The sequence below is a fragment of the Phascolarctos cinereus genome, unplaced genomic scaffold (assembly GCF_003287225.1).
Source record: "Phascolarctos cinereus isolate Bilbo 61053 unplaced genomic scaffold, phaCin_HiC Scaffold_3;HRSCAF=262, whole genome shotgun sequence".
Lineage (NCBI taxonomy): Eukaryota > Metazoa > Chordata > Mammalia > Diprotodontia > Phascolarctidae > Phascolarctos > Phascolarctos cinereus.
This window is the reverse complement of record NW_027555736.1, coordinates 256920803-256942457: the sequence shown is the minus strand read 5'-3', so window position 1 is coordinate 256942457 and position 21655 is coordinate 256920803. Positions and strand designations below refer to the sequence as shown.

The 21655-nt window shown below is 38.8% G+C and overlaps 1 protein-coding gene across 4 annotated transcripts in view; it reads left to right on the top strand.

Moving 5' to 3' along the window:
• The window catches only part of TEDC1 (tubulin epsilon and delta complex 1), a 77882-nt gene that overhangs the window by 44150 nt on the left and 12077 nt on the right, over nt 1-21655 (top strand). For 3 of the 4 annotated variants that reach the window (XM_020974862.2, XM_020974860.2, XM_020974858.2), the window contains one exon: nt 10455-10649. The exons of the other annotated variant lie outside the window; for it this stretch is intronic. In XM_020974862.2, coding sequence (XP_020830521.1) covers nt 10455-10649 — 195 coding nt within the window. The remainder of the gene's footprint in view (nt 1-10454; nt 10650-21655) is intronic. 4 annotated transcript variants of the gene reach the window in all.

Sequence of the window (21655 nt, the reverse complement as noted above, 5' to 3'; positions counted from 1 at the left end):
CATTCAAGTTGGCTACCTGCATGCCTCTTTTCAGATAGTTCTTCTCTGTTCATAAGATCATTTAATTTCAGAAGTGGATAGCATGACACTTATAAGCATGAATTCTCTTCACTAATGCTGTGTTTACAGTATTCCCCTGATTTAATAACCTTGCCAAGTATGTCCTTCAAACTCCTTCCCCCTGTCTATGGCTGTCTTGCCTTCTCTGTGCTGTCTTTTCCTCTCTGTGCTTTCAAGCTGTTAGCTAGCTTGGATTGGATAACTGATGGCTCTCAAAATGGAAGAACCTGAAATTGGCTTTTGTATTATCACTTGCTTAGGTAAAGGCATAGATGGAATCTATGTCACATTTGCAGATGGCACAAAACTAGGACCAGTAACTAATAAGTTGGATGACAGTCTAGAATGATGGACCAAATTTGGTAAGTATAAAGACATACATATGAGTTTTAAAAAAACAAAAAACATTGAAAGTACAGGTTGGTAGAGGTGTGGCTGGAGGTTTGGAAGTTTTAGTCATTGCAAACTCAATGAGTTTGGGAGTCTCAGAATCTCTTAGCATAATTTTCAGAACAATGGAGGTGGAAATCGTACTGTACTCTTCTCTAGTCAGACTATATGAAGAGTATTGTATACAAGTCTAGGTGCTATAGTTTGGAAGAACTTTGGAATTCTTGAATATGTTTAAGAGACTATTGGGAATGGTGAAGGAATTGGAAACCATGAAGGATCATTTGAAGGAACTATGATGTGAATGGGAGATTTCCATGTAATAGCTATCATATGGAAGAAAAATCAGACTTATTTTGCTAAAGCCTCAGAAGGCAAAATTGGAATCATTGGTAGAAATTAAAGAGAATCAGATCTTAAGCTGATATAATGGAAAATGTAAAAAATTAGATCTGTCAAAAAATAGAAAGCTTTGTAAGGCTTTGAAAGGTGCCTCCTCAGTTGAGGTGTTTAAGAGATAATTCGATAACTACTCTTCAGGAATATTGTAAAAGGGATTTTGGTCAGGTATGTATAGAAAGAGTGGGGACGACTTGGGTTTATGTCCTCCCTCTGATGCATACTGGCCTTTTGACCCTGGAAAATTCTACCAACTTCTTATTTTTCCAAGTAACTCTCTGTAGGTTGTGGAATAGTTGCAGATCTTCAGTGATAGAGGGAATTTCCCACTAGCTGTTCCTTACCAATGAAATCACAGATTCAGGTTAAAAAAAATAGATTGAACTAGATGACCTCTGAAGTCCCTTAAATTCAATAAATATTAAGTGCTTATTATGTTCAAGGTGCTGTGCTGGGGATACTAAGACTAGAATGAAATAGTTCTTATCATTTAAGTAGCTTATATTGGTATTATTACTTGCTTGGGTAAAGGCATAGATGGAAGCTATGTGGAATGGAACATGTACACAAATAAGAAAATATATTGAATATACAAAATAATAGAAAGTAATTTGTTTTTTTTTAAACTTTTAAAATTTTAATTTACAAAAATTCATTAAAAACATTTTCTGTTCTGAATTATTTCCCTTTTTCCTTCCCCTCCTCATCCATTGAGAAGGCAAGAAAACCAAAACCTATTACTAATATGTATTGTCATGCAAAATAAATTCCCACATTAGTCACGTTTAAAAAAAGAAACAGAGAAGAAAACATCCTTCTCTCTGCATTCTGAGTCCATCAGTTCTTTAAGGATTGCATGTTTCATCCTTAGTCCTTTAGAGTTGTGATTGGTCATTATGTTGATCAGAATTACTGTTTTTCAAAGTTCTTTATAGTATTGTTGTTATTGTAGAAATTGCTCTCCTGTTTTTGCTTACTTTGCTTTGCATCAGCTCATGTAAGTCTTCCAGATTTTTCTGAAACCATCCCCTTCATCATGTCTTACAGTGCAAGTAATATTCCATCACATTCATTTATCATAACTTGTTCAGCCATTCTCCAATTGATGGGCATCCCCTCAGTTTCCAGTTCCTTGCCACTGCAAAAAGAATTGCTATAAATATTTTTGTACCTATGAGTCCTTTTGCCTCTTTCTTGCTGGGTCAAAGGGTATATGTAGTTTAAGAGATTTTGGAGTATAGTTCCAAATTGTTTTCCAGAATGGTTGAATGAGAATATAAGGTAATTTCAACAGGGCCAGAACTTTAATAACTAGGGGAAATCTGGAAAGGCTTTGTGTAGGTAGTGGAATCTGAGCAATGTCCTGAAGAAGTGTAGGGATTCCAAGAGGTGGAGGCATGGAGGGAATACATTCTAAACATAGGTTACCAACTGTGCAAAGATGTAGAAGCAGTAGATAAAGTGACATGTATGTAAAAGTTAACAGGTCATTTAAATTAGAATAAAGAATACATGAAAAAGAGTGATATGAAATAAGATTGAAAAACAGGTGGGAGCCAGGTTGTAGACTGCTTAAATGCAGACTCAGGATTTTGTATTTGATTTTTGAGGTAATAGAGAACCATTAAGAAATTTTGAGGGAAGGTATTTTAGTAATATAATTTTGGCAACTATGTAGGGGATAAACTAATGATGGAAGAGACTAGAAGCAAGGAGACCAATTAGGAGGTGATGTAGGTCTAAACTGGGGTAGAGGCTATATGAGTGGATAAAAGGGGATGAATTCAAGAGATATCATGGAGATAGAATCAATAAGACATGGCTGTTGCATTGGTATAGGAATTTAGGAAGAGTAGAGTCCAGGGCAACTCCAAGGTTTCTAACTGATGATTCAAAGGATAGTGGCAGCCACAAATGTGGAAGTTTGGAGGAAGGTTTTGGGGAAAAGAGTTCTGTTTGTAACATGTTGAGTTTGAGGTGCTGTCAGAACTTCTGGGTGGAGATATTCTGCAGGCAGTTGGTAATTAACTCCTGAAATTCAGGAGAGAGGTGATAATTGAACTAATTTAAACTGATGAAATCACTAAGGGAGGGGGGAGAGAGAGAGAGAGAGAGAGAGAAGTTGTTCCAGGAAAGCACCTTAGAGAAGGAGGAGGATCCAGCAAAGGAGACTGGGAAGGAACTGTCAGGCAGCTTAGAAGAGAATTAACACATAGTAGGTGCTTAATAAATGTTTATTGAATTGTAACAAGGAAAGAGTGAGTATGGAGGAACTAGGAGTGATTGACAGAAGCCAAAGACCAAGCAATTAGAATAAAGACTGATAAGAAAAGGATTTAGCAGTTAAGGGAAAACTTTAGAGAAGCAAGATAAGAGAATAGTTTCTGTCATATGATATGATTAGAAGCCATATAGCAAGGTACTCAGAAGTGTGCGGAAGGTCAGGAAATCCCTTCTACATTTGAGATCATAATATTCTGGGAGGACCTGAGATTGGAACCATACTGATAGCTTCTGGGATCTGAGACCTAGAATCTAGGAATTAGAAGTTACCTCCCCCCCCCCCCCCGGCCATCTAGCTGGTCATACGTGACCAAGAAGGGCTCCCTACCTCCTTTCTGCCTTTAAAAAAAAATAGATGTTCATTCATATCTTTTGTCTTTACATTGCTTTTATCAGTCATTTGCCTCCCTTACTCCCCCTCCTGGAGGGGAAAGAATTTTTAAAAAGAAAAGAAAAAAGAGGAAGAGAAAAAAATTCAGCAAAATCAATAAATAGTATTCCTTCCATACTTGTGGACATCCTTCTCCCCAGTAAACACATATACCACTGCAAAGGAGTAGGGGAGGAGAGATATCTTCTCATATCTCTTTTTTAGGTCCAGGATCATTCTTTGTTCATTTTTTACTGTTTTTTTGTTTGCTGTTTCTACTTACATTGTGTATATTGCTTTCCATCAGTTTTATGCAATGCAGATCTTTCTGTGCCAGAAATCTTTTCTATGACAACTCTAGTGAATGATCATTCAGCCTGTCCTTGGAAGACTTTAAATGAGGGCGAGGCTATTATTTCTCAAGGCAACTTAGTCTACTTTTCAGCAGCTCTGTTTTTATTAAGTTTTTTATAACGTTAATCCTCAATCTGCCTCTATTTCCTCCCATTGTTCCTTGTTCTGCCCTCTGGGGCAAGCAGAACCAAATGATTCCTTCTCTCTCTCGTAACAGCTCACTGAAGACAAATATGATGTGCTGGTTAAATCTTCTCTTCTCCAAGTTAAACACCCTTAAAGATTAGAATCATAGCTTTAGATCCAGAAGGGAACTTGGAGGATGAGTTTACTTTAAATGACCTGTTCAGGATCACACAACTATTAAGACCATGAGGCATAATTCAGACCTAAGTTTTCCTGACTCTATTTCAGTACTTTACCACAAGATTATCCTGCCTCAAATGATAAAGAATATTCTGATGCTACTGCTAAAGGATATTCTCCAGTCCTCTCTCCATCCTGGTTGGCCTTTTCTGGGCCTGTGTCTTTCCAAAAAAGTGGTAGACAGAATTAAACACTGTGTTCCATATGTAGACTGATTAGGGCATAGTCTAATGGATGTGTTCTCTCTTTTTTTTTCTGGACATCATAACTCTCTTAATTCATCTTGAAATAGTGTTAGTTTTTTTGGTTTCCATGTCATATTATTGACTCATTTAGCTTACAGTTCACTAAAACCTACAGTCTTTTTCCACACAAGCTATTGTCTAGCTATGTCCCCTTGATCTTGTACATTTGAAGTTGATTTTTGAACCTGGCTATAGAACTTTACATTTTTCCCTGTTATATTTTATCTTATTAAGTTTGGCCTGCCATTCTAGGCTGAGATATTTTTGGATCTGGGATTTCATCCAGTGAGTTAAAATGAAGCTGAGAGGGATAGCTGTCTATAAATTTGTTAAGCTTGCTATCTATGCCATGGTCCAAGGCTTTGATTAAAATATTGAATAGCATGAATGACAGATACCTGGGGCACTCCATTAGAGGCCTCCCTTTGAGCCAATGACAGTCCCATTTAATAGCTATATTATTATCTAGCTTACATCTTGCTGTCTTATATCTTATATCTCAGTAACTTGAGAGATTTTGCAAATGCTTTATTGAAATCTATGTTTGTCATGTCTATAGTATTCCCTTCATCTCTATCAGCCTAGTTATCTTGACAGAGAGGGAAATTGTTAAATTGTAATGACCTGTTTTTGATGAAGCCATATTAACTTTTAATGGTCCATTGTAAGTGATCTTCCAAAACTATGATTAGAGTTGGACCGATTGGCCTTAGGATAAAAAGACCTGGAGTTAGAATTCAAGGCTGATGGCTCCTGCAATAGAAGGAGGCACACACAGACAGATCTATAACTGACCATGTCACCATTTTGCAATTAGAACTTTACTAGAGAGAGGCAGAGTAGCAGGAAGCAGTGCAACTGCTCTAAACAAATATAGGAAATGCACCAGACTAAATCATGATGGAGAAGTCTAAGAAAAATTCACATTGAATCATTTTGCCAGCCCAGTTTGTCATAGGAAGACAGAGAGGACCACAGACACTGGGGACAGGGTCTGGTGCAAAGTACACCATGCCAGTACCCAGGGAAAGGCTGTGAACCAGGCCAAGAAGGGATCCCAGACCCATATCAGGGCACCATACTGCAATGGAGAGAGGCGAGAACTGGTAGCATTGTTTTTTTTTCTTTTAGTTAATTAATTTTTAGTTTTCAACATTTGCTTCCATAAGATTTTGAGTTCTAAATTTTCTCCCCCTTCTTCCCTTACCCCCTTCTCAAGATGATGTGCAATCTGATATAGGCTATACATATACATTCATATTAAACATATTTTCACATTAGTCATGTTGTAAAGAAGGATTAGAACCAATAGAAGGAACCACAAGAAAGAAGAAACAAAAAAAAAAGAGAGCAAATAGTATGCTTCCATCTGCATTCAGACTTCATTGTTCTTTTTCTGGATGTGGATAGCATTTGTCATCATGAGTCTTTTGGAGTTGTCTTAGATCCTTGCATTACCGAAAAGAGCTAAGTCTGTCAAAGTTAGTCATTGTGCAATATGGCTGTTACTGTGTACAATATTCTCCTGGTTCTGCTCACTTCATTCAGTATCAGTTCATGTAAACCTTTCCAGATTTTTCTGAAGTCTACCTGCTTATTATTTCAATATTCCATTACATCCATATACCACAACTTGTTCAGTCATTCCCCAAATTATGCACGTTTCCTCAATTTCCAGTTCTTGGCCACCACAAAAAGAGCTGCTATAAATATTTCTGTACATGTAAGTCGTTTTCCCTTTTTTATGATCTTTTGGGATACAGACCTAGAAGTGGTATTGCTGGGTCAAAGGGTATGCACATTTTTATAGCTCTTTGGGCATCGTTCCAAATTGATCTCCACAATCACAGTTCACAACTCCACCAACATTGCAAATTGGTCCCAATTTTCCCACATCTTCCTGTTTTGTCATGTTAGCCAATCTGATAGGTGTGATATGGTACCTCAGAGTTGTTTTGATTTGCTTTTCTCTAATCAATAGTGATTTGGAGCATTTTTGCATATGACTATAGATAGTTTTAATTTTTTTCAGCTGAAAACAGCTGTTTATATCCTTTGACTATTTATCATTGGTGAATGACTTGTATTAACTGTCAGCATTATTGCCCACTATGGAGTTTGAGGAGATGGCGAGATGAGGTGCAGGGGGAGAGAGGAGAGAATAAGATAGAGAGAGAGAGAGAGAGAGAGAGAGAGAGAGAGAGAGAGAGAGAGAGAGAGAGAGAGAGAGAGAGAGAGAGAGAGAAGGAGAGAGAGAGAATATTAAAGGGAGGAGTTTTGGAGAGGAAAGCTTCTGTCTTTTGGCAAGACCTTTTCCTTTCAATTTTAGGGTTAAAAGGGGAAAGGGCTGGAGAGAATTAAGGGAATGGATTTCAGAGAAACATTGTGGTAGATTTCCCCCTTCAAACAGTCCAGTGATAGGAGAATATCCAGGTGAGAGAGAAGGGATTAGAGAGAACTGAAGGGAGAAGGTTTGGTGGGTGAGAGGAGACATCCCCTGAAGATATGGAATATGGAACTGTAGCAAGGAAGAATTTAGCAAGCTGGTAAGGTCTGAGGGCAGAGATTCTTAGAGATTGCAGTTGTTATCCCTTTTCTGGTGGGGGTAGCTGAAATTCCAGATTGAAAAAAGGACTGGAAAGGATTGGGTAGTGATTGAAGAGTGATGGGATTAGGCTTCCTGTATCAGATAGTAGCTGTGTTGAGATAAGAGCAACTGAGGGCAGAGAGAAAGCTGGCAGGGATCAAGGACAGTGGTTTCAGAGAGAGATGGAGAGGGGCTCCCCATGTTAATTACGTGTGGGAAAGAGCTCATGAGGAAGAAAGGGGCGATTTGGGGATGGAGATTATAGAGAGGTAGGTGTAGCAGTCAGGGAGAAATTGGGGAACAAGGAACCCAGACATTAAAAGTGACTGTTGAAGACTGGGAGATACTAGGGGCAATCCACTAAATTACTGGGGAGAATTGGACACAGGGTTTCCTGATCTTTGCCTGAAGACAACTTTTTAAGCCTCTCTGGAGTCTTTTTTAGTCTCTCTGCTGAGATGTACTACTCCCCACTTTTTACTTTCGCATGGAGGCTACATCCCATACTCCTGTGTCATTCTACTACACTTCTTTGACTTTTTCCTAGGTTGTCATTGAGTCTTGTTCATTCCCTTCTTGGCTTCTTTTCCCCCTTAGCTTGTTTTGGCCCTGGGCAAGCATTTGGATGAGATTTGGGGGCTGCATTTGATGTTCTGCCTTCTGCTCTTTGGGAAACCAGTATAACCACTTTTTCTAGAGTCTTAAATAGCTTTGGTCTAGCTATTCAACCAATTCTTTTGGATTTAATAAACATTTAATTGATTGATTATTAATTAATTTATTGATTGATTGATTAAGTCCTCAAACATAGTGCTTGGCACTGGGGAAGATATATAAAGTTCAGATGGACCCCTGCCCTTTTGGAGCTCACGGTTTATTGGAGGATTACATATACAACTAGAGTATCCAATAATACATGATAATGAAAAATAAATTACTGTGAAGTCTGAGGATGAAGATTACCAAAAGTTAGAGTGTGTTTCATGCCTCATGGAGGAGGTAGCATTTTAGTTCATATTCAATTAATTTATTCTGAATTATCAACAATCACTTCCATAAGCTTTTGAGTTTTAAATTTTTCTCTCCCTCCCTCCCCACCTCCCTCCCCAAGATGGCGCACAGTCTGATATAGGCTATATGTATACATTCCTATTAAACATATTTTCACATTAGTGATGTTATAAGTAAGAATTGGAACCAATAGGAGGAACCACCAGAAAGAGGAAACAAAATACTACAGAAGGAAAAAAAATATCCAACAGTATGCTTCAATCTGCATTCAAACTCCATAGTTCTTTCTTTGGATGTGGATAGCATTTTCCATCATGAGGCCTTTGGAGATGTCTTAGATCCTTGTATTGCTGAAAAGGGTTAAGTCTGTCAATATTAGTCATTGCACAACGTGGCTGTTACTGTGTACAATGTTCTCCTGATTCTGCTCACTTCTGAGTTCATATTTAAAGAAGGAATAGGAAATCAGCAGGCTAAGAGAGGTAGGGAAGACATTCCAGGTAGAAGGAAAAGTGTGAGCAATGGTACGGAAGCAGGATGGACATGTTTAGGGGACAGAAGGCAGTCTAGGTTGGTTATAAGATAAAATGTGTGGGAGGGGAGATGAGATTAGACTGGAAAAATAGGGCAGCACAAGATACTTTCATGCCAGGCAAGGGAGTTTGAATTTCACTCAGTAGACAGCAGGGAACCACTCAAGACTTAAGGTTTGCTGTCTTTATGAAAGAGACTGGAGTGGGGAGAGAGTTGAGATGGAAAGACTTGTAAGGAAGCTATTGCTTAGTCCAGGTAGGTGGTAATGAAGATTTTACCAGGTAGTGGCAGAGGGAATAGAAAGGAGGAGGTGATTATGAGTGATGCTTTGGAGATAAAATCAGCAAGACTTGACTGTGTGAGAGATAGCGAAGACATAACTCTAAGGTTATTAAATAGATCTGCTTGGCTTCAATAAGCAGTAAGTTCCCGTTCACTGAAGTTGTCCAGGCAGAGGCTAATTAACTCCATTAGGGAAGGTGTAGAGCGGGGAATCTTACTCTAGGTCCATAAACAGATTTCAGGGAGTCCATGAACTTGAATGGGGAAAACAATTACATCTTTATTTTCACTAATTTCTAAATGAAATTTAACATTTCCTTCAACTATGAATTTAAAAAAAACCCTCAATATTATTCTGAGAAGGAGTCCATGGGCTTGACCAGACTGCCAAAGGGGACCTTTGAAGAAAAAAAGATTAAGAACCTATAGAATAGAGGGAATTCCACTGGGCAAAGGTTTGGGCTAGAGGTCCTCAAAGGTTCCATTTAGTCCTAAGATATAGCATTCTCTGGGAGATCTGAGATGAAAAAGATGATGATGATGATGATGAAGATAATGATGATGATGAGAACAACAACTACTACTACTACTACTACTACTACTACTACTACTACTACTACTACTACTGCTACTACTACTACTACTACCACCACTACCACTACCACCACCACCATCACCACCACCACATAGCTAGCATTTATATAGCACTTTAAGGTGCAAAGCACTTTACAAATATTTTATCCTCACAGCTGCCTGTGAGGGAACTGAAGCAGACAAAGGTTAAATGACTTTTCCAAATCATGCAGCTAGTATATGAATCTAGATTGAAGAGATCTTCTTGACTCCAGATTTGTGCCACCTAGCCATTTGCTAAATTGGAGTTTGGATAATGGTTCAGAGGCTGGGGATGAGAGAGAGGGTGGGGTGCTACTTGTAAAATCAGTATTTGTTGGAGTCTGTAGATTGGACAGCCCTGAGCTTGACTTTGCTCATCACTTGTGCAGAGGGCTTTTAGTGTTTCAACTTCTTACAGAAATTTATATACATATATATATATATATATATTTTTTTTTACTTCTTTCTGGTTTGTGACTAGGAGATAGCCGAATTCTTTGATGAAGGACTGACACAGAAAGAATAGGACTGGGCAAAGACTGGAGGGGGTGATCAAGCACTTTTCTTTAGGAGGAAGATAAACTCACCAATGTTTGTACAGAATGTGTTACAAAAACCCTCAAGTTCCAAAGTAAAATGTATGTGTTGTTGTTGGAATGTTGTTTGTGATTCTAATTGCTACTTCGTTGTCTCCATTCTACCATTTCCAGTAAGCTTCTTTGCAGTTGGACTTTTTTATAGGGTGATTGCAAGACTGGGACAGTTATAGCAGTGCACTGTTCTATTTAGCCAAGTGCCTTTTGTTTCTTTAAGTTCAAGGATGGGCCTGAGGGGACCTGGGTGATTGATTCATTTGCTTTGGGAGAAGGTTGAGCTGGATTTGGGGAGGGTTTGAGTAAAATGGCCTGAAGCAAGACTGAAGCCCAGGTACCTGATAGAGACTTCTCCCTCTTTGTAGGATACAGTGCTGGATGCCAATCCCATAGGTATTCCTAATGCTGATAAACAGGATGTATTTTTGCCAGAGATCCTACAATACTGCAGCCCTAAGTACCTAACTGGGGAGATGGACAGAGTACAGAAGAACCTAGAGGCACTGAGGCAAAGACTTCAGGAGACTGTTAATCAGCAGAGAGCAGCATGGCATACCAAGGTAAGAATTAGACCCATAGTGACAGGGACCTAAGTTGGGTCTGGGGATTTGGAGGGCACTTGGTTTAGTAACTTATATTGTTCTTTGAGGTCTGCTCCATTCCTAGCCCAACCCTTATCCTCACTGAATTGGGCTGAGTTACTTGCTCCCTTTTCTACATCTCTGAGATCTGGCATAGGCTTTGGAAGGTCAGCATCTCCTCAATGTTCAGGGTAAGGATGGGAAATTTAAAGAGAGATTGCAGGCACTAAACATCCAACCAGTTTCAGGTGATGCTTACTTTAATGTCTTCAGTGAGCCGTCAGTTGTTCTGCTCCTGTTCTGCCTCTGTGTTGTCCCTGAAGACAATTTCACTTCTGGCCCTGTGACTTGACTTCTTTCTGCCTCCTGGTGGTGGGAGGTAGGAGGAAATGGTGCAGTCTGACAGGTATGAGGAACACCATACTACCAGATTCCTTGTTATCAGGTAAGAGAGCACAATTTTTTTCCCTGACCTTTAGACTCAATGTAAAGGAAAGTTTCTTAACAAACAGAGCTATCTCAAAGTGGAATGGAAGCCTCTGGAAGCAGGGAGTTGCTATCACTGGAGCTGTGACTCAGTATAGTGACTAGATGGCCTTTTGACAGTCATGTTGTAGAAGGGATTCCTGTTCGATTAACAATCAATTAATAAACATTTATTAAACACTTAGCTTCCTCAGGTGAGAAATGGAGCCAAACTTTCCTCTAACTAGGAGTGCAACGTCTCCCTAGCAGGAGGGTGGCAAGGGACCGGATAGGACATCTTCAACAAAGGAATTTCTTATGTACATGTACCATTTCCTGCTAGCACTTCCTCTCCAACCCTGTCAGGTGAGAAGAGGAGCCAAATGTTCCTCTACTGCAGACCTTCCTTCCATCACTTGCTGGGTGCACCAAGTCCCCTGAGGGAAGGAGGCTAAGTGTCTTCCATCTGTTCCAAAGTAACAACTTGTATTCAAAGTTGCACAAGGCAACTTTCCCCTCCTGCTGCCAGCCTATTCTCACAACCAGGATTTGGAGAACCTCTGGTGCAGAGAGGAGCAATCATCCCTTTGACCTCAGACCTTCTATCTTCTGTTGTACCAATTTCCTTGAAGGAAGAGGAAGAATAGGAGGAAAGTTGGTGGAAAAGGGGACTTTTTTCTACTGTTTGCAGGCTCAACTTTAATCTCCTCCTGTACCCTTTTCTTGCTTAATCTTTACTCTTGGGAGGAGTATTAAAGCAGGACCTACAATCTGGCCACATGCCTCCCTTCTCATACTGCTCTTGCCTCCAACCCAATTTCTGCTCTTCTTTAGGAAAAGAAGTGGTCCGCTCCATTCAGTGAACATTCTCATACCTGGTCATGCCCTTCATGTCTCAGTGATTCTGAGCCCTCTGGAATTCCTGTTCCATAGGCAAAAAGCTTTCCTTCATCTTAAATCTTTTCTTTTTCTACTCCTTCCATCTACTACTTTTTACTGAAATTTAGTTTCCCTGATGGCACAGCCTCCTTGGCATCCTTTCTAGTACTGGCTGCACCTTTACTCACACTTCTCGGCTCCCTGGTTGAGGCAGGGGAGTTTGAATACTCCTTACTCCCTGTTTCTACTTCCAGGTTCTCTCTCTTCATTAGATAAACACTGAGTAAGTGTTTATTGATTGATTGAGATATGAGAGTTAACAGTTATGAGCAAAAGAATTACAGATTATTAAAATTTGCATGAAAGAATGCTCTAAATCACTAATAAGAGAAATGCAAATCAAAACAACTTTGAAGTTTCATCTCACACCAAGAAAATGGTAATGATGAAAAAAGATGAGACTAGTCAATGTTAAATGAGGTTATGGGACAATAGGAATACTAGTGCATTATTAGTGGAACTGTGAATCAGTACAACTACTCTGGAAAGCAGTTTGGAATTGGAATTATAAATGTCAGATGCCCTTAAATCCAAAGATATAGTTATTAGGTATGTACCTCAAAGAGGTCATTGATACAAAGTCACCATATACACCAGAATAGCAGCACAAACTGTATTTTTTGTGGCAGCAAGGAGCTAGAAATGAAATAGATCACCGTGTGTTAGGGAATGGCTAAATTAATTATGATACAAGGAGCAAGCCAAGATGGTGGAGTAAAAGCAATGCCTTGCTTGAGCTCTCTCCCAGCCCCCTCCAAAGACCTGTAAAAAATGACCCTAAACAAATTCTAAAGCAGCAGAACCCACAAAAAGACAAAGTGAAACAAATTTCTAGCCCAAGACAACCTGGGTGGTTGATGGGAAAGGTCTCTTGTACCAGGCAGGAGAGGAGTGCAGTTCACAGGCAAAGATGGGGCCAGAGCAAACCTGGAGCAGGCCTTAGGAGTCTGAATCATGGGTAGCTGTGGTCGTTTCCAGATTTCTCAACTCACAAATGCCAGAGACAACTTAGAAGGTCAGGGGGAAAGGTCTGTCAGACTTCAGTGAGAGAGGAGTGTGGTCCAGTCCTATAGCCCCACCCCTGGGGCAGCAGCCACAGTGGCAGTGGTTGCTTCTGGATCTCTCGGACCACAGACAGTGGGGGGGATTGTGTAGCTGATCAGAGGGGGACTGCAGGGATCACTTTTGCTGGTGCTAGGGCAGGATTCTCTTGCTTTGCCTGTGCTTGGATCTGAGTCCCAGTCCTGGGTGGCAGTCCTAGGGTGAGGAGGAGTTCTGGCATAGCAGAGCTTGTGTCTCAGTGCAGAGGAAATCCTCCTCACAGTTCCAAGGCAGAAAACAGTGTTTGTGGACACACATAGACCAGAGCACAGGCCAGGAAAGGAGTAAACACCTCTCCTTTGATCATACCACCTTGTAAGAACTGAAAATTTGAGGTTCCTAGAAGTATCTCTAAAAACAGCTGCATGAAACCTCTGAAACTTGGGACAGTACAACCTCCATACTAGAAGTAGAACCCTACCTTAACAAAGAGTTAAAAAGTGAGATAATTGGCTGGGAACATGAGTAAACAGAGGGTAAAAAACTCAGACTATAGAATCTTACTTTGGTAACAAAGAAGATCAAAATATACAATGAGAAGACAGCAAATTCAAAGCTCCTGTAGCCAAAGCCTCCAAGAAAAATATGAATCGGTCTCAGGCCATGGAAGAGCTCAAAAAGGATTTTGAGAAGCAAGTAAGAGAAGTTAGAGGAAAAACTGGGAGGAGAAATGAGAGCGATGCAAGAAAATCATGAAAAACAAGTCAACAGCTTGTTAAAGGAGATCCAAAAAAATGCTGAAGAAAATAACACCTTAAAGAATAGCCTAACACAAATGGCAAAAGAGGTCCAAAAAGCCAATGAGAGAATGCTTTAAAAGGCAGAACTGGCCAAATAGAAAAGGTGGGCCAAAACTCACTGAAGAAAATAATTCCTTAAAATTTAGAATGGAGCAAATGGAAGCTAATGACTCTATGAGAAATCAAGAAATTATAAAACAAAACCAAAAGAATGAAAAAATAGAAGGCAATGTGAACTATCTCATTTGAAAAACAACTGACTTGGAAAATAGATCCACGAGAGAGAATTTAAAAATTATTGGACTCTCTGAAAGCCATGATCAAAAAAAGAGCCTAGATATCATCTTTCAAGAAATTATCAGGGAAAAACTGCCCTGAGGTTCTGGAACCAGAGGGTAAAATAGAAATTGAAAGAATCCACTGATCACTTCCTGAAAGAGATCCCCAAAGGAAAACTCCTAGGAATATTATAACCAAATTCCAGAGTTCCCAGGTCAAGGAGAAAATATTGAAAGCAGCCAGAAGGAAACAATTCAAGTGTTGTGGAAACACAATCGGGATAACACAGGATTTAGCAGCTTCTACATTAAGTGACCAGAGGGCTTGGAATATGATATTCTGGAGGTTGAAGGAGCTAGGATTACAACCAAGAATCACCTACCCAGCAAAACTGAAATAGAGGACTTTCAGACATTCTTGATGAAAAGACTAGAGCTGAGGGGGCGGAGCCAAGATGGTGGCGTGAAAGCAGTGACTTGCTTGAGCTCTCCCCCAAACCCTTCCAAATACCCATAAAAAAATGGCTCTAAACAAATTCTAAAGCAGCAGAATCCACAAAAAAGACAGAGTAAAACAAATTTCCAGCCCAAGACAGCCTGAATGGTTGATTGGAAGGGCGTATCATGCTGGGTGGGGACAGGAGGGCAATTTGGTGTGAGTGTGCAGGCCGATGCAAACCTTGAGCAGGTCTCAGAGGACTGAATCATGGGCGGCTTCCAGACTCCTCAGTCCTCAAATGCCAAAGACAACTTAGAAGGTCAGTGGGAAAAGTCTGTTTTTGCAGTGAGAGAAGAGCTAGGTCAGAGCCAGTTCCAGAGCTCAGAGCGCAGAGCTCGGGTGCCGGGGTGGTGGCTGTGTCCTGAGCTTCCAGCCCACAGACTGAGGGGGAATCAAGTGGCTGGTCAGAGGGGGACTGCAGGAATCTCTTTGCTGGTGCTGAGGTAGGAATCTCTTGCTTTGCCTGTGCTTGGATCTGGGTCACAGTTCTGGGTGGCGGTCCTGGGGTGAGGAGGAACACTGGTGCGGTGGAGCTTATAGTGGTGGTGGAGAGGAAACCCTTCTCACAGTTCCAAGAGAGAAAAGACTGCTCGTGGCCAGTCACTCAAAGACCAGAGCACAGGCCAGGAAAAGAGTTAACCTTGGAAGAACTGAAAATTTTCAGGTCCCCAGAAGTATCTCTGAAAGTAGCTAGACAAACCCCTGAAGCTTGGGACAATACATTCTCCACATTGGGAGCAGACTTTTACCTCAACAAAGAGTTTAAAACTCAGCTAGTTGGCTGGGATCATGAGCAAGCAACACAAAGAGAGTCAGACTATATTATCTTACTCTGGTGACAAAGAAGATCAAAATATGCAACCAGAAGAAGACAACAAAGTCAAAGCTCCCACATCCAAAGCCTCCAAGAAAAATATGAATCTGACCCAGGCCTTGGAAGAGCTCAGAAGGGATTTTGAGAAGCAGGTAAGAAAAGTAGAGGAAAAACTGGGAAGAGAAATGAAAGTGATACAAGAAAATCATGAAAAACAAGTCAACAGCTTGCTAAAGGAGACCCAAAAAAATACTGAAGAAAATAACACCTTAAAAAATAGCCTAACCCAAATGGCAAAAGAGGTCCAAAAAGCCAATGAGGAGAAGAATGCCCTAAAAAGCAAAATTGGCCAAATGGAAAAGGAAGTCCAAAAGCTTACTGAAGAAAATACTTCCTTAAAAATTAGAATAGAGCAATTGGAAGCTAGTGACTTTATGAGAAATCACGACACAGTAGAACAAATCCAAAAGAATGAAAAATTAGAAAACAATGTGAAATATCTCATTGGAAAAACAACTGACCTGGAAAATAGATCCAGGAGAGAGAATTTAAAAATTATTGGACTATCTGAAAGTCATGATCAAAAAAAGAGCCTAGACATCATCTTTCAAGAAATTATCAAGGAAAACTGCCCTGATATTTGAACCAGAGGGCAAAATAGAAATTGAAAGAATCCACTGATCTCCCCCTGAAAGAGATCCCCAAAGGAAAACTCCTAGGAATATTGTAGCCAAATTCCAGAGTTCCCAGGTCAAGGAGAAAATATTACAAGCTGCCAGAAAGAAACAATTCAAGTATGGTGGAAACATAATCAGGATAACACAAGATTTAGCAGCTTCTACATTAAGGGATCGCAGGGCATGGAATATAATATTCCGGAGGGGAAAGGAGATAGGATTACAACCAAGAATCACCTACCCAGCAAAACTGAGTATAATCCTTCAAGGGGAAAAAATGGTCATTCAGTGAAATAGAGGACTTTCAAGCATTCTTGATGAAAAGACCAGAGCTGAATAGAAAATTTGACTTTCAAATACAAGACTCAAGTGGCACACGAAGAGGTAAACAGGAAAAAGAAATCATAAGAGACTCATTAAGGCTGAACTGTTTATATTCCTTCATGGAAAGATGATATTTATCACTCATGAGACCTTTGTCAATATTTGGGGAAAAATTATATGTATGTATGTATAGATAGATAGATAGATAGATAGATAGATAGATAGATAGAGGGCACAGGGTGAGTTGAAGATGAAGGGATGATATCTGGAGAATAAAATTAAGGGGTGAGATAGGATTATACTAGGAGAAGGAGAAAGGGAGAGGTAGAATGGGGTACATTATCTTGCACAAAACAGACAAGAAAAGCTTCTTACAGTGAAGGGGAAACAGGGGAAGGTGAGAGGAAATGAGTGAATCTTATTCTCATAGGATTTGGCTTAAGGAGGGAATAACATACACACTCAATTGGGTATGGAAATCTGTCTTACCCTACAGGAAAATAGGGGAGGAAGGGGACAAGAGAGCAGGGGGATGATAGAGAGAAGTACTTCTGAGTAGGGACCGGGCCAAAAGAAAGAATAGAATAAATGGGGGGCAGGATAGGATTAAGGGAAATAGAGTTAGTTTTTCACAACATATTTACTATGGAAGTGTTTTGCATAACTGCACAAGTATGGCCTGTATTGACTTGCTTGCCTTTTCAATGAGGGTGAGTGGGGTGGGAGGGAGGGAGACAATTTGGAACCCAAAGTTTTAAAAACACATGTTTAAAAAAAATGTTTCCACGTGCAACTGGGAAATATGAAATACAGGAAATGAGGTACAGAAATCTATCCTGCCCTACAAGAAAATAGACGGGGAAAGGGATAAGAGAAGGAGGGGGGAGAGATAGAAGGGAGGGTAGACTAGGGAAAGGGGTATTCAGAATGCATGCCATTTTGGGGTGGGGGGAGGGGCAAGATGAGGTGAAAATATGGAATTCAAAATCTTGTGGAAGTAAATGTTGAAAACTAAAAGTAAATAAATTTGTATAAAAAAAGAAAAAAAGACTAGAGCTGAAAAGAAAATCTGACTTTCAAATAGAAGACTCAAGAGAAGCATGAAAAAGAAAACAGGAAAGAGAAATCATAAGGGACTTATTAAAATTGAACTGTTTACATTCCACATGGAAAGATGATATTTGTAACTCATTTTATGAAATGAGTTTTTTATAAAATGAGAGTGACCTTTCAGGGTAGTTGGAGGGAATGGAATGAATGTGTGTGTGTGTGTGTGTGTGTGTGTGTGTGTGTGTGTGTGTGTATGTGTGTGTGTGTGTGTGTGTGTGTGTATATTAGAGGGGGGGTGAGCACAGCACAGGGTAAGTTGAATATGAATGGATGATATCTAAAAAAATAAAATGACGGGGTGAAAGAGCATTGTACTGGGAGAAGGAGAAAAGGAGAGGTGGAATAGGGTAAATTATCTTACATAAAAGAGGTAAGAAAAAACTTTTACAGTGGAGGGGAAGTGGGGGGTGATGTGAGAGTGAATGAGTGAATCTTACTCTCATCGAATTTGGGTTAAGTAGAGAATAACATGCACACTCAATTGGGTATGGAAATCCATCTTACCTTAAGGGAAATAGGGGAGAAGGGAATAAGAGAGAGGGAGATGATAGAAGGGAGGGCAGATTGGGGGATGGGGTAGTCAGAAGGAAGCAATTTTGAGGAGGGACAGGGTTGTAGGAGAGAATGAAATAATCAGGGGATGGGATAAGATGGAGGGAAATGTAGTTAGTCTTTCACAATGTGACTATTTGGAAGTGTTTTGTATGACTACATATGTATAACCTATATCAAATTGCTTGCCTTCTCAGTGAGGAGAGGGAGGGAGGGAGAGAGGGAGAGAATTTGGAACTCAAGGTTTTAAAAATGAATGTTAAAAATTGTTTTTACATGCAACTGGGAAATAAGATATACAGAAAATGGGATATAGAAATTGATCCTATCCTACAGCAATATTTTGTATTGAAGGAGAAAGGGATAAGGGGGTTGTGATAGAAGAGAGAACAGATTGGGGAAAGGCTATTCAGAATGGAATGCATGCCATTGGGGTGGGAGGATGGGAGAGTGGGGAGAAAATTTGGAACTTGAAATCTTGTAGAAATGAATGTTGAAAACTAAAAAAAAAATAAATTATGGTACATGACTATGATGAATATTACTGCTATAAGAAACAGTATCATGAATACAGACAAGCATGGAAAGATTTACATGTTCTGATGCAAAGTAAAGAAAGCAGAGCCAAAAAAACCCTGTAATTATTATAAAAATGCAAACAGAAAGGAAAACCATAAAAAAATAAAAAATTAATGTTCCAAAAACAAATATTGTTCCAAAGAAGAGATATAAGAAAATATTCCCATCTCACTCCTTTTCAGAGGTAGGAGGTCCTTGGGAATGGTACACTGTATATATTTGTAGACTTTTTCAATGTATTGACTGATTTTACCAGTTTTTTCTCATCTTCATTTTTTTCTTTAAAAACTTTAAAAATAGTTATTTCTTATATGAGATAGTTCTCTGGGTAGCAAAGGAGGAGGGAAGAATTCTGGTGAGGAAAAAAATAGCAATAAAAGTTTATTTTGAAAAAAGAAAAAAGTTACTTAGCAATTCTAGCTTTGAACACACTCGAGAAGAGTTGAATTTACATAGGAATGCTGGGTGGACATACTGAAGACAATAAACATTAAATAGCATGAGTAACAAACACATAGTTATGTAATTAAATTTTCAAATGGCCTTTGGCCAAATCTAACATCCATTTCAATTTTAAAAAATGCAAGAAAATACAAAGCACAGCTGTGGACTTTTCCTTAATATAATTAATAATACCTATATAAAACTAAGAGTAAACATTATATATAATGGAGAAAAATTAAAAGACATTCCTGTAACATCAATGATAAAGCAAAGATGTCTGTTCTCGCCACTATTATTTAAAATAATGAAATATAAATAGCTAGAAATGCTAGTTATAGTAATAGGATAAGGAAGAGATGTTGAAGGAATAAGCATAGGCAAAGAGGGAGCAAAATAACATTATGACAAAATAACAAAAAACACCCCCAATAAATTTAGCAAAGTTTCAGAATAGAAAATCCACATAAATCATCAGCATTCCTGAATATTATGAGTAAAACCTAGCATGAAGAGAACTACAAAATAACTGCAAAATGTATAAACTTTTGGTGTATACCTACGAAGACACAACCAGGAACTATGTGGATCTCACTACAGTACACTTTAATGAAATAAAGACAGACCCAAATAATTGGAGAAATATTAATTGCTAATTAATATATTAAGCCAATATAATAAAAAGGACAATACCACCTAAACTAACTAATTCTATGCTATACCAAAGTACAAAAAATAGTTTATGGAGTTAGGAAAGTAATTTATATGGAGAATAATAGGTAAAGAATCTCTAGAAGTAATGGGAGAAAAAACAGGAAAAGAGGGGAGCTTTATAGTGTCAGATCTCAAACTATGTGATTTGGCACTGCTTAAAAAAAAAGATTGGTCAGTGGAACAGTAGCTATTCAACATACAGAAGCAGGTGAACATAGTCACTTAGTGTTTGGTAAACGTAAAGGCTCCAGTTACTGGAATAAGAATTCATTATTTGGTAAATCTGGAAAAACTAGAAAGCGATTTAGCAGAAATTAGGTTTAGACCAGCACCATTTTTCTCTTTTGTCATCTTTGTCAGCCTGATGGGAGTGAGGTGGAACCTCAGAGTTATTTTGATTTATGTTTTTCTGATTATTAGTGATTGGTGATTTTATTGATTGGTGATTTATTGAAGGTAATGTGAATATGTAGGTAATCTCTAAATGCATAAATAACTCAGACACAAAGGACATCACAGGCATATTAGAGGAGTAAGGAAGTAATTACCTTAAGAGGTAGAGTTTGTGGCCAGAAAAGGAATAGAATCACAGATAAAATTTTGATTATATAAATTTTTAAAAAATTTCCCCTAACAGCACCAATGCAGCTAAGTAGAAGAGAAACGGGAAATGGGGGAAAAAAATCTTTGCATCCAGTCTCATATCCAAGATATATAAAGAACTAATTCAAATTTATAAGTGACATTCCACAATAAATAAATGGTCAAAGGATATGAACAGGGCAATTTTCAATGAAAGAAAATCAGGCTATCAACAACCATATGAAAAAATACCCCAAATCACTAGTAATCTGAGAAATATAAATGAAAACAATTCTAAGGTTCCACCTCCCTACCCAATGTATATACTTATGGCCTTTATTTCATTAGATTGTATGACTGAATCATTGATTTTTTAAAAAATAAGCTTTTATTGATGTCTTTTGTTTTCATATCATCATAAGTTTTCTCCAGTATCTCTCTCCCCTTCCCAGGGAACCATCCTAGTTATCTGTTGGGAAATGAATATTAATCTTATTGTTTATATGCCAAACCCTTATCAGAGAAATTTGATACAAAGATTTTTTTCCCCTTTTGAACATCAGTAAATATTTATTAGTTGCCTACTTTGTGCCAGGCACTGTGCTGAACCAACTTCTCTTCTTATCCTAGGTGCATTACTTTGTCTATGCAGAAGCATTTCAGTTACATGTAGTCAAAACTTTCTCTTTTATCTTTCGTAATTGCCTCTATCCCTTGTTTGGATAAGAATATGTCTCCTACCTATAGCTGTGATAGGCATATGGTCTGCTTTTCTTCTGATTTTTTTAATAGCATGATCTTAAATGTTAAGATCATGTGTCCATTTAGACTATATTATGGAATTATTGTGTAAGGTATTGGTCTAAGATTAATTTCTGCCAGATTGCTTTCCAGTTTTCTCAGTGGTTTTTGTCAAATAAGGAGTCTTTTTTTCACTCAGGTAATTTATGTTTTCCATTTTATCAAACACTGGGGTATTGAATTGTAGTATTACTGATTCTCCCTTGTCTGGTCAATTCCATTGATCTGCAATTTTTTTTAAAAAACCAGTAACAGATGGCTTTGATGGCTACCACTTAATAAGATCGTTTGAGGTCTGGAAGTTCTACTCCTTCATTCCTACCTCTTTTCATTATTTGCTTTGATATTTTAAAGCTTTTGTTTTTCCAA